This window comes from Balearica regulorum, chromosome 2, assembly GCF_011004875.1.
Source record: "Balearica regulorum gibbericeps isolate bBalReg1 chromosome 2, bBalReg1.pri, whole genome shotgun sequence".
Classification (NCBI taxonomy): Eukaryota; Metazoa; Chordata; class Aves; order Gruiformes; family Gruidae; genus Balearica; species Balearica regulorum.
Window position 1 is genome coordinate 123202177 of NC_046185.1, and position 12476 is coordinate 123214652.

A 12476-nucleotide genomic window follows, 5' to 3' on the forward strand; every position below is an offset into this window, starting at 1 on the left:
CACTATTGTAGACACACACACTCTCGAAGCTTCTCCCTGCATTTTGGTTTTCCAGTCCTACCTATTTTGCTCACTCTCAGACCAGTTCTTGGACGACTGAGGTAGCTTTCATCATTGCCTCTCAGCAGCAGGGAAGTAAACTTGTCGACTGCTAAAGAAGAAAAGAAAGGTACCTGAAGTCTTTGACATAGGTATCTGACAGCGTTATGTTCAGGCGTGAAAATAAGGTGTACTGAAAATGGCACATGAACATCAGGGGTTGTTTTTCAGGCCGATGAGGTGAACAGCTCTGGGAAAAAGCTGAGCATCCCAGTTTTAAACTGGGTTACTGCTGGGCGTTGGGAGAATGCCGTCCAAAAGCTATTGCTGTGTTAGCTGAGCTTTCTTGGGTTGAGTCTGTCTTTCTGGAGACAGCATCGCTACTTTGCTGGAAAAATTACTTTGTAGATGTAGAAAGCTGCTTGTAGGCTTAGCTGTGGTAGTGGTTTTATATGCTGGTAATAAATAGTACCAGTTACTTCTGTGGTCTTTTTTTTTCTTCCGCTTGAATTAGGGTTACAGCTGAAGTGAAACACAATCCCACTAACACCATCGTATGCAAGGCACAGGGAGAATGGAATGGTACGCTGGAATTTACTTACAGCAACGGAGAAACCAAAGTGATTGACACTAGCAAACTGCCTGTTATCAGGAAAAAGATTAGGCCGATAGCAAAACAAGGCCCACTGGAATCCAGGTAAGGGCAGAGGCTTTACAGTCTTCTGCTTTTGAAACTCAGATGGGAACAGAATGGGGAAGCAAACTGCAGTTATAAATGGTGTGGTTCAAAAAAGCCTCGCCTCCTACTGCACATGAATCTAGGCACAAATAGCTGAAGCTGTGTATGGGGTCTCTGGTACCGAAATTACATTCTAGTGACATAGATGTCAATTTTGTAGAGGGGAAAAATGCTTGTATGCATGTTAACGAGCATTTGGAAAATGGTAATGCAGTGTTTTCACCTACTTTTTTGAGTCAAATTAGGTTGTTGGTAGTCAAATTAGGTTGTTGCAAGTAATGTTGCATCTTACAATTACAGTGGAATTTCATGGTTTATATATTTTATTTCTTGTGTATACATAAATATGTAAAATGTGATGCAATGTGAGATATAAATACACACATATGTGGTTTTAAGGCTCTCGGAACCCACATCACACCCCTAACTCTAGCTACATTAGAAAAAAACCTTGTTATTCACTGTCAGTAACCATTGATGCTTATCTTCACAAAAAAACAAATCAATATTTTTATTGAATTTAGGAACATTTTATCGGAGGATGTAAAAACATGAGTTAAGCATCATTTTATTATCTGCAAATATGTTTTCTTTATTGTACAAAGGTGTGTCTTGAGTCATTGTGCAGGGTTAGATGACATTTTCTTAGTTTTTAGACATGCTCACAAACTCGGTTTTCCCTGTAGTTTAGGTACAGAAAGGTTGAAGTAAATAAGGAAACCAGTAGCTTTGCAGTCTGTTTGTTGTATTTTTTGGTTACCAGTAAGCAAATTACAAGTATCCAAGGTTTCTGCAGGATATGCAGTTTATCAGACTGTAAACAGAAACTCATTTAAACACCCCTGGAAATGTGAAAGCTGCAGTCCGTTTCTTCTCAGTATTTTCCTGGGTGGAGTTTCTGCTAGGCTAGTATAGTGTGAGAAGACATTGGGTCTGAGTGCTCAGTCATGTGAAAAACAAATTTGGTTATGTACCGATAATTATTGGTAACTGGGAACATAGAGCACAGACCTAGAAGGGCTCCCTAGAATTGGTGTGCCAACTCCTTCATTAGTAACCTGGTGGGAGCAGTCAGTGTCCCGATTTAATGAACTCTTGGTTTTTGCTTAACTTTCCGTTATAATTCAAAAATCTAACCGTGAATAAACACAGAATAAACACAGGTCATTTGAGGGTGGATCACCAATAAAGAATGTGAATGGGAAATGATTGGAAAAAATCCGTCTGCTTCGAGAAAAAAGCTCAGGTGGTGAAGAGTCAGGAACATGAACAAAAGCTATTAAGAAAATGAACTTGCATGGCAGAATACGGGGAGTTGAGCAAATCTGAAAATGTGGTCCACGAATGCGATGAGTCCCCATCCCAGTAAAGCGATGGTTCACAAGCTCTGCGACTTGCAAAAGTGGCACGGGGAACATGGCCTGGGCCTGCCTCTCGCCGTACCGCTGCCCAGCTGGGCGCTCGGCCGGGGCCGACGCGTTCTCACTCTGTTGCTTGTGCTCCTTCTCCGTCATGCAGGCACCTTTGGCAACACGTCACCAATTCTCTGAAAGAAGGTAACATCGATGCAGCAACGGAACACAAGCACCGCCTTGAAGAGAGACAGCGAGCAGAGGAGAGGCAACGTGTGGCTCTTACAACGCCGTGGAAACCAAAATACTTTGCCAAAGAGGTATGTTCATTCGAGACCTGATCGCATCTTCCTGCAAACAGGGGGATGCTTGTCTGTGGTTTCACCAGGGCTAGTGGTGTTAGATAACAATGCTTTTTTAAATTTAATTTTTGCCAGAGTTCGGCTCTTCAAGAGCAGCAATGGTTTGTTCCCTGACCATATCGTAAACTTGTTCACTTTCTTTCAGTTAGATGAACTGTAACCTGAATTTTGGGTACCTAATGTTAGGCACCTAAAGCTATGTTTTTTACCTTAAAATCCACACCTTAATTTGCAAATGCTGTGTACTCACATCCCCTACTGATCTGGATCTCTAAAGGGAACATGATCTAGGGATATTTGTCCAATTAAGTAAGCATGGACATCTTAACCACAGTCTTGGGTTTCATCTGCTTGAAATGAAACAGATTTTCCTAAGTTAGTCTGTGCTTTTTCTTTGAGGAAGGAGGGAAGGGAAATAAGACTGACCGAGGGAATTATTATGTGACCGTATTGTTAAATTAGCCAGTACGTGCAGCCATTTAAACCAGCAGCTCATCTGTTTGTCTTCCCATTACTTCTCTTCCCCCTTGTAATTTTTCCCAGATTACCTGTAAATTCATTAAGTGCAGAATATTCAGCCGACAGGCATGGTTTATTGTGTCGACTGGTATTATTTTAGCTTTTATGTGGACATCCACAGATCTGGCGTGTATAAATCTCTCCCTAATTATCTTGCAGGGCGATGGCTGGCTATACTTGAATCCTCTCTGGAAGACCCATTGACGGGATAGAGCGATTGCCTCACAACTTTACCTTAAAGGCATTAAAATGATACAGTATATAACTTCAAGATGTCATCGAATAGGTCCTGTTATCAGAAGAAGCAAAGGAGAAGTTATATACTGTGAATGATGCATCTCAAAATAACCACAAGCTCAAGTTTGATTCAGGAGCCATTTTGTGTGTACAGACACACAAACACACACGCACGCGTCCACATATGCACACATATATTCACGCAGTGTGTATGTGTCTGTGTGTGTATTATTTACACTACATGTAAACACGTATAAACACTAACAGTGATTTAAAGACCTTTTCCTCTAAGAGTTAGGGCATAGAACTCTGGCGGGACTCAGCTGGGGTTCCCCGAGTCGTGTGCTTGCAGGATCAGGCCCTATGCTAGTATTTCAGAAAATACTTTTTTATTAGTACTGGTTAAGGTTTTTCTATTTTTCACTTTTGCCAAAAAATGTTTTGCACTTAAAATGTGACGTGTCACTTAATGGCAGTCGTTCTGTCTAAACAGTCATTGAGAAAACTCACTTTGACATAAGAATGATACACTGACAGCGCACTCGCTCGTCGGGATGCTGGTTTAAGAGCATGTTTCCTGTCACGAGTGTGAATTTTCTGCCATCTTATAAGAAGCAGCAATACCTTCTCAAGAACATTGTTCGCACTAACCCGTTGTGTCCTCGCTTTTTTTGTTTGGTCATACCGCCGGCTGTTTAATAGATCTGCGGTCGCCAGTGAGCCAGCGCCCTGGTAATTTGGATCTTGCTGTGTAATGTTCTCTGGCTACTGTCACGCCGATGCTTTTGGGTTACGTGTTCCCCTAACTCCCTTCTGGCAGCTGTAGCTGCGGTGTTGCGGCTCGCTCTTGCCTCAGCTTTCCACCCCGTGTAAGAGAGGCGTAGTGCGCCGTTGGGCTGTGCTGAGGCACCTCCCTTCGCCGCCGTGCCGTTGAAGTTAAGCCGCTGCTGATGCGTTCAGGCTAAAATGCCAGGCTGCATGCTGCAGCGGGCGAGGCTGGGTAGGTGTCCTGTCCTCCTGCGCTGGGTGTGAGCCCTCCCCTCCAGTCCAGAGGCGGCTTCCGTGCGCGGCTCTGGGAAATCAGACCGAGCTCGTCTGGTCGGAGCCCTTAATTCCACGTTGAGGCTCCTAGCAGACCTGTGCTTTGATTTGCTTTTGAGCCAGTCGATTGCTTCTGGATGAAATGCGTGGATGAATAGAGATGATATAACTAGCTTTCTCAGATGAATGATTTTCCAGTATAACAATTTAGTAAATTATTACAATGACACAATAAATTTATTAATGAAACAAAATGGGATACAATTTGTTCTGTAAAGTTAAAAAAAAAGTAAGCAAACAATCCCTAGCTTGATCTTGCTTTGTAAGGTAACCACTGTGACACTGAGAAAGTAGATTCTAGAAGCGTGTTCAGGCTCTGTTGCCTTTTAGTTCCCATTTGTTGAAAGTGAAGATGTGTTTGAGTGAAGTGGCAACAAAGGGCAAATGCAAAACGTGCTGACTTCTGCTCTGCTTCTGCCTACCGTGCCCCGTAAAGAAACCACTATATTTCTAACATTCAGTAGCATGGAAGCCTACCTTTCTGTAGTACCGAGTAATTTTGTGCCTTGTGTCTGCTTTCTTAATACAGTAATTTACGCTTTATAGATATTACACAAATATATTTAGGTCAAGGCACTGCTTGTATCTGTTCTTGTGCGCCCTGCATTTTCTGATTTTTTTTTTTTTTTTAGGTAGATGTTAAAATCTCTTGACCAACTCAAAAGGCTGAATGGAGGTGTGTACGCAAGGAAACATACCATTAGATGTCCATCCGGACACAACATTTAATAGATCTTTACATTTGAACTTCAGATCCCTGTTTAATGAAGGTGTGGCTCCTTTTTCCTCTTAAATGCTACTTTGCTTGTATGTCCTTTTTTTTGCACGTTAGAAAGATTTGTGTTATAAATGGTTTAAATCCTATTTTTAAAAAAAATGTGGACTGTATGACCTTGGGTTTGTAACTAACTGACACTTTTTTTTTTAAAGAAAAAAAGATCTTATTTTTAGAAGTAGTCGATGTTTTTCTGTAACAAAACCAAAACAATGCTGCCATAGTAATCACTGAGCTACTACCAAGTATTATCAGGAAAACGTGTACTTTATCACCTGCAAGAATTAACTTTATGATGCGGCCACTCTCGTTCCAGAGGTTAGTCTGATAAGTAACTAGGAGCATTCATATAGTTTGCAATATCATCACAATCGAAAACACAGAATTAAACACATGGAACATCCTCCCAGAACTTTGACTTTCACACACCAAAGAACGAGCCACACACTCACTAAAAAGAGCCATTGAAAACCTCTCTCTGTCAGCCCTGCGCTCCTGAAAGAGTAGACCTCTTTCAGCTTTGATGGTTTGACTGTCGAGGCTACAAAGACGCTGTAGCTGTTCTTTTAAGGAGAAATTTGAATAATTTTATGCTTGTAATTTATTGAAGATTTTTTCTGTCTGCATGGTTGGTTGTTTCTGCATGCCGAGAACATTCCACTTGTGCTCTGATAAATGTTTTGTTTTGTTCTGATGCTGTGAAGAATCCCGATGCCATTACCGCTGTTTCTTTTCCAAAGTAACTTGGGAGAGGCAAACGTAAACTTAGTCCTTTCTGAAAAGATCCCATCAGCGAGAGATTCCAGAACAAGATTCTCAAGTGTCATTTTATTTTTCTGATAGTTACATGTTATATATATATTTTACAGGACTGAAAAGTAAATATTCATAAGCCTTATTCCGTAGGTCGTTCCAGTAGCTGTCTTGGACTTGCAAGTAAATATTTTCCTTTTCAAGTAGCCAATGTACACTCTGAATTGTAATGTAAAAACCTCCACGTACTTCAGTTTCTTTGTGCACACCTGTAGAAAGCCTATGCAACCTTTTTCTTTTCTTAAATTAGAGATGTTCCAAGAAAATTTATACCTTTCTCATTTAAAAGACGCTCTGACAGTCTCTTCTGATTTGCCTTCCTTTCATAATTTGTGAATTTAAACTGACAATGCTCATGAATAAAAGATTTGTTTCATTTAGTAGTGGAATGCCCTTTCTCTTTCCACTGAAGCCCAAGTTATCTGGTACCAGTTACTCAGACATCCAGGAGCAGCATCCAACAAGACGCCCGTGGGCTGTTTGCATGGTTCTGATAGAAGTGACTTGTCACCTGAATCCTGGTTTGTTGTGGGGTTTTTCTGCCCCGTTAGCACTGCCAGGCACTGCGTAGGTAAGTTTTTGTTTAAATCGGACAGCACGACGCAGGGAAAACAGGGCTGGGCAACAAACATACGCCTTACTTTGAGAAATAGAAAGGAAATTGGTCAAGATGTTCCCTTGTTTCTGAAGATCCTATTTCATTTAAACTTTGTCATTAACAGAGATTCTTGATTAGATACCTCTTGAAATACAACTCTGAATTATTGCAGCATTGGACACTTCCATGGGCAGGAAAAATGTGCTTATGAGAGACTTCGTTGATCCTGGTCTGCATTTTTCAAGTGTTAGATAATGCAGTTCTGGTTATTTCAAACATCCATCCACAGCGTTGGAAACCATCGTGCCAGAACTGGTGTTATGCAAACCAGGAAACACCACTGGCTGTAAACGGGACAGGGAACACTACCCAGGTGTGGCCTTGCCTTCTGTCTCATTGCGTCAAGGCCACGTCTTGGAGCAGTTTATACATTTGGGTTGAAGGCATCATCGACACTTTTAGTCATTGCTAAGTAGGATTTGTTTTCAGTTTTTACTCAGTGGGATTGATAGGTACAGAGGGCTGAGTGGAAGCATTTAACTGTTTTTTCAGAGTAAATCTATTGACTCATTTAACTAATGACTTCCCCCACCCCACCCCTGTTACAGAATTACTTCCACAAGTCAAAATATTTCTTCTGGGATTACGAATAGTACTGTCTGCCCTCGCCAGTAACGATTAAGTGATACAGAACTGATGCAACACTGGCTTCTAGCCACTTGCAGTTTTAGTTCCTTAGCAACTGAAGACCAGAGCTTGGCTTGAGCATTTTTTTTCCTTTCAGATTTTACTGTTTTGTGGCAGTTATGCTTCAAAATTTGTCCTAGCGTAGAAGGTATGTTTGATAATGATAGAAGATGACAGTATTCTTCACTGGTACAGTGTGGTTCAGTTCTCTGAGAGAACAGGTGGAAGTTAGTTTAGCTGAGTAACTCTTGGCTGCAGGTGGAGAAGCAGGTAACCTATGTGAGGTGATACAGTGCCTGCCACTACTTTTTTGTAGCTTTGTTTTTTTCTAAGCAGCTGCCTTAATGACTCCAGCTTTTCATTTCATTTAAATGCAGAACATGGGCAGAAGCCTTGAAGTCAAGTTAGTCAGGCAAGTGGTAGGCAACTTCAGGCCCAGGCTGACTAAGATTCCCGTAGTTAGCTTATTTTTCTTTTACATAGCATTTTTAAAGCTATAAAAGATGACAGGATTTGCTTCTATCTGCTCTTTTAAAGAGAACGCTGTGACAGAACTGTAAAGATGGGAGGGCAGCCTTTTGTTTCCTTTTTTTTTAATTTTAAACCAGGGCTGAGTTACTGCCAAACCCCAGCCTGACCAGCAGCATCTGTTCTACTGCCTTTTAGCTGATCTTCCAAATGTTAGATTGCTTCTTTCTTACGAACAGGGAGGGGACAGGATGCAGATTTGCTTGGAAGAACCGAGATACTACAACTCATGCATCATGTAATTGCCCCTTCTGCTTGTGTGTAAGCAATTGTTAACAGCTGGGGCTGCTCCAGCTGCTAGAAGGATTCACTGCAAGTTGTGTGTTTGGGAAAGGTGGCTGCTGTTCTCTGAAAATATTACATCACAGCAGAGGCCCTATGTTTGGCCTCATAAATTTAAGCTGGAAGGATGTGAAGTACCTGCTGTGGCTTCATTACAGCAACTTCATGAGGTCAGCAGATTTGCATTACGGAGTTTGAATGACCGAATTTATCACTAGGACTGTAAGCAACATGTTACCAAGTTAATCACAACAAAACTGACACACCACCCTTAACACAAAACTTGAATTAACTTTATTTTCCCCTACAGTCAACAACTGGTCTGCATTGAGCTTTAAAGCAACAAAATAAAATGAAATCTCCAAACGACAGGGGGCCAGAAATCCAGATTTAATTACCTTTGTGAAAATGTTGCAGCTCTAATATTGGTCTGTATAAACCATTGGCGTCAAAAATGAGTTCATAAATCAAAAAAATATTCTACACCTTGGGAAAGAAGTCAGCAGTAACATTCTCACAGAACACTGTAAATTTACATTTTCTTCATGAAAGGTACATACTATTCTGCATTTTACATCAAATTATTGATGCAAGTTTTGTTTCTATAAAAAGTTACAACCTGTGGCAGGAAAACAAACTGCAAAACCTTTTCATTTTAATTAAAGAAAAATTTCAAGTCTGTATAAAGTTTTCCTATAGTGGAAAGTGAACATATTCAGTCTCCGTTTATATTTTAGTGCATTTAATCTGACAGTTTTCACCACTTTTTCTTTAAAAAAAAACCAAAACCCAAAACCAAAACAGTATAAAAGACAGACAAAGCAAATAGCACTATAGCAGGAATTTCTTCAATTGATTTAAGCACGCTAAATAAAAATGCAGAGAAACAGATTTCCAGAAAAATTTTTACCCTCACAAGAGAAGGCAGTGAGGGGAGGAAGAGGTTTGCAAATCCTCTCCCTCCAATAGCCACAGAAAAGGGGGTTTGTATACCTGTCAACCTTTTTTTTTTCCCTGTTAAACAGGCTATACTTGTTTTACCAATGTAAACATTTACCTAAAATAGTTTAATTTCTGTTCTGAAGCACCAGCTGCTACATGATGCTCAGTTTTACGTTACTATAGCATTCATTACTGTCATTTCAGATTTTTCAGGATACAAATTTAGCCCTTGTATCTACAGTGTGCAAGATTTGCCTTGTCTACCTTACGAACCGATGGCGCACTGCAATCCCATGTTAAACAAAAGCAGCTTGTCCCATCTAAATGAGCATCCAATTAATCTGTCCTGTCATCTCTTGTGAAAACTGCAGCTTTGCTTCTTACACTCCAGAACAAAACCAGCCTGCAGCAAGAGTTAAAGGACATGGAAAGAAACTGTTGAAAATTAATCACGGGAGTAACTTATTTGGAAAGTTTAGCTTCAGAGAGCTCTGCTTCCTCCTAATTGTTGAGAACAAGTCATTTTTAGATTTCACCATTCCAGTTTACGTACTGCTGCTATTCAGCTGGGCAGTGTTTTCCAAAAAAGATTGACAAGTATGCATGTGCCAAGGACCAAATTACAGGGTTCTTTGGTGCAGTCAGTCCAAATTCTCAACGGATTTGAAGGATAATATGTACCAATAATAAAAAAAAATGCTGCTAGACTTGGATATAGCAGCTCTGTCTTGCTTCACATTACAAATCTAAAACAGCTGTTCTCAATAAGCCAATATTTTTAATCAGACATTGCCTGAAAATTTTGTACAATAATCTGGACCAATGATGGTTCTGTACCCTCATGTTGCTGTGAAACATGACTTGAGCTAAAGGCAAAGACTGGTTATCTCAAGGACAACTGCTTCGTATTAGCAATCGGAACACTGTATTTAAACTGTCTTCCTGTTGGGTCTCTTGCCTTTCTTTAAAATTAGTTTATTCTTAATGTAGCCACGCTTCCTTTTGGAGGTCTAAAAAGAAAAACAGAATAAAATGTATTAGTTAATGATTTAGTTGTGACCGCGGTTTAATGATGTGCATTTCAATGCTTGATCTTTGGACTCATTTTTTTTTAAAGAAAGAGCTTAAATAGTAAACCTTCAACTAGGTATTATCCGGTTATTATTTTTAAGTTGGGATTGTTAATTCATGCCCAACATTTGCTTTTGCACAAGATGTACTTTTGTAAGCCCCATCCACCAGATCCATAGAATTGTTTTCAAAGCTTGTGCTGAGGCAGAATTAACAATTAACCAACGTGACAAAGCTCTAACATGCCCAAAGAGCAGAAGTGGTGTAGAGTGTTAGCTTTGTTTGGAAATACCTTCTTACATCTTTCACACTATTTGATTCTCTTAGACGTTAGCAAGATGATAGATAAAAATACTTGCTCAAAGCAGCATTTTTCAAAAGAGAAAACCAGCATAATCACATTTTAGTCCTTAGTCCTCTGCTATTGGTCTGTAGGCCTGTTTTTGCACTTTCTGCTCATCTGTCTTTATCAGCATATTTTAGATAGATTTTTTTTTTTAAGGTAGTAACAGGAGGGAAGCATTAATGTTAGTCTTAGGTAATATTATGAGTATAGTTTAGATTTATTTTTTTTTAAAGTAGTAATGGGGGGGGGAAGCATTAATGTTAGTCTTGGGTAATGTTAACTTCAAAGTTGTATAAACACAGTTGTAACGCTCCTGGCAGGTAAGGGTTGTACATTCAACATGGCTGCCACAACAAATTGGACAGCAGGCACCTCCCACACTTGCTGCACTTTGCTGTGCTTACCAGCAGGCATGCTCTATTGTGCCAATTAAATATAACTTTTCTCTTCTTAGTAATAACAATATTATTATTATAAAGTGAAACAGATGATACAAACTAATACATAATACTCAGACATATTATATCTCTGAGCTCGTGCAGTGTCATTCCTAATGTGGAAGAGTGACAGGAGACAGACTGAATTTCCCGTAAGGAAGCAACTGCTGAAAACCTGTGGCTACCAAGTTGCTCTCAGAATGCATTTAAGAAATCCCAGTTTAAACATTGGTGGTTCTCCAATTTCTTAATGGGATGTAGAGCCTGTTTGTACTGCAGGAGTTGGTGATGAATCAGAATTTGCATCAAGTTTAGCCTGTCTTTAGCCAGAGAACTGACACATCCACAGCTTAAGCAGGGTCAATGCATCTATCATTAATAAATACAGCCTTGCTTGTCACTTAAGATCAGAAGTTACACTGTAAGTGTATGCTAGGCACAATAAAGCTTGTCATTTCCTTTCAAGGTAAGTCTAGCTTCAGTGGCAATTCCCAAATACCTTATTTTATGAACTTCCATCAAATCACAAAAACAAGCATCTTTACCCTCTAATGTGCTTTACTTTGATTTCCATGATGCAGTGTAAGTTTATTGCCTGTACTAAGTAAGTTTGTTATGCGTTTGCTTCTGATAGGATTCTGGAATTCCTTTTGCAACATATATTGGAATATATAGAAAACAGATGTGAAGGAGAGGGCTGCTAAGGGTCTCCCCAGCTCCTCTGGTATCACTTAATAGGCTGAAGTAGCACACCACAGCTAACACCTTTAAAACCACAAAGATGACTTCAAGCAGTAAGCAGCCAGACACTAAAGTTCCATCAACAAAAATTTCATATTTAATTTATTTCATACAAAATTGCCATTTTTAAACTTCTAGGCATCACTACTTTCAAACAAAGTCAGAAAGCAACTTCCACATTATTTACTTAGTGAGCCATAGTTACTGAAACATGAACTGATGTACTTTAGAGATTATACTTCCAGTTACATGAAGACCTAAGAGTTGTAACAGCCAGTGACACGCTCTATTTCCAGTTAGCATTCTGCCTAAAAAAAAACCTAAAAATCTAGCCTTGTGTCTTCACATGCTTTTAAGTTAAGCAGACAGTAAGTTAACAATTATTACCAGCAGGCAGGTCTGATATTGGACACCAACATGAACAGTATCCGTAACATTCAGGCTAGTGGAAATACATAATTCACCAGCTATGTGATTCACCATTAAAAATAAACTGCCATCTACCTGACCCCTTTCAGTTCACCTGACCCCTTCACTAGGAACCCACCTTCTTTGACAAATACTTCTGTTTCGGTACAATGTTGGTTACTCTAGGTTTATGATCCAATGTCTCTCTGTTGTCTAGTTGTTTCACCTTGTATATTCTAACAAGCCAGTGCTCTGAGGTAAAGGCTTCCTCCAGATGTTTAAATTTAATGTCTTTGTTGCCTATCTCAGCATTGCGCGTACGATCAAATCCCGGGGGTGTCCGAAAATCCAGCTATAAAAATTAAAGTTGCATATTAGTTTGAGACAAAACCCAAAACACCCGTCACTGTAAACTGTGGTACTGCCCACGACGAGGCAACGCTTTCAACTGGCCCAAAGGACAACGCTTCTTTTGCACTGATTATTACTACACATTAAA

At 39.9% G+C, this 12476-nt stretch overlaps 2 protein-coding genes across 2 annotated transcripts in view; one reads left to right on the forward strand and one right to left on the reverse strand.

Moving 5' to 3' along the window:
* OSBPL10 (oxysterol binding protein like 10) overlaps positions 1 to 6317 on the forward strand; it is a 121103-nt gene extending 114786 nt beyond the window's left edge. Inside the window, 3 exon segments of the mRNA XM_075745741.1 lie at positions 554 to 736; positions 2297 to 2450; positions 3171 to 6317. Coding sequence (XP_075601856.1) covers positions 554 to 736; positions 2297 to 2450; positions 3171 to 3215 — 382 coding nt within the window. The 3' untranslated portion in view covers positions 3216 to 6317.
* A 1986-nt stretch (positions 6318 to 8303) lies between these two features.
* The window catches only part of STT3B (STT3 oligosaccharyltransferase complex catalytic subunit B), a 52966-nt gene continuing 48793 nt past the window's right edge, over positions 8304 to 12476 (reverse strand). Inside the window, exons 15-16 of the mRNA XM_075745742.1 lie at positions 12117 to 12329; positions 8304 to 9984 (exon numbers count right to left, since the gene is read on the reverse strand). Coding sequence (XP_075601857.1) covers positions 9904 to 9984; positions 12117 to 12329 — 294 coding nt within the window. The 3' untranslated portion in view covers positions 8304 to 9903. The remainder of the gene's footprint in view (positions 9985 to 12116; positions 12330 to 12476) is intronic.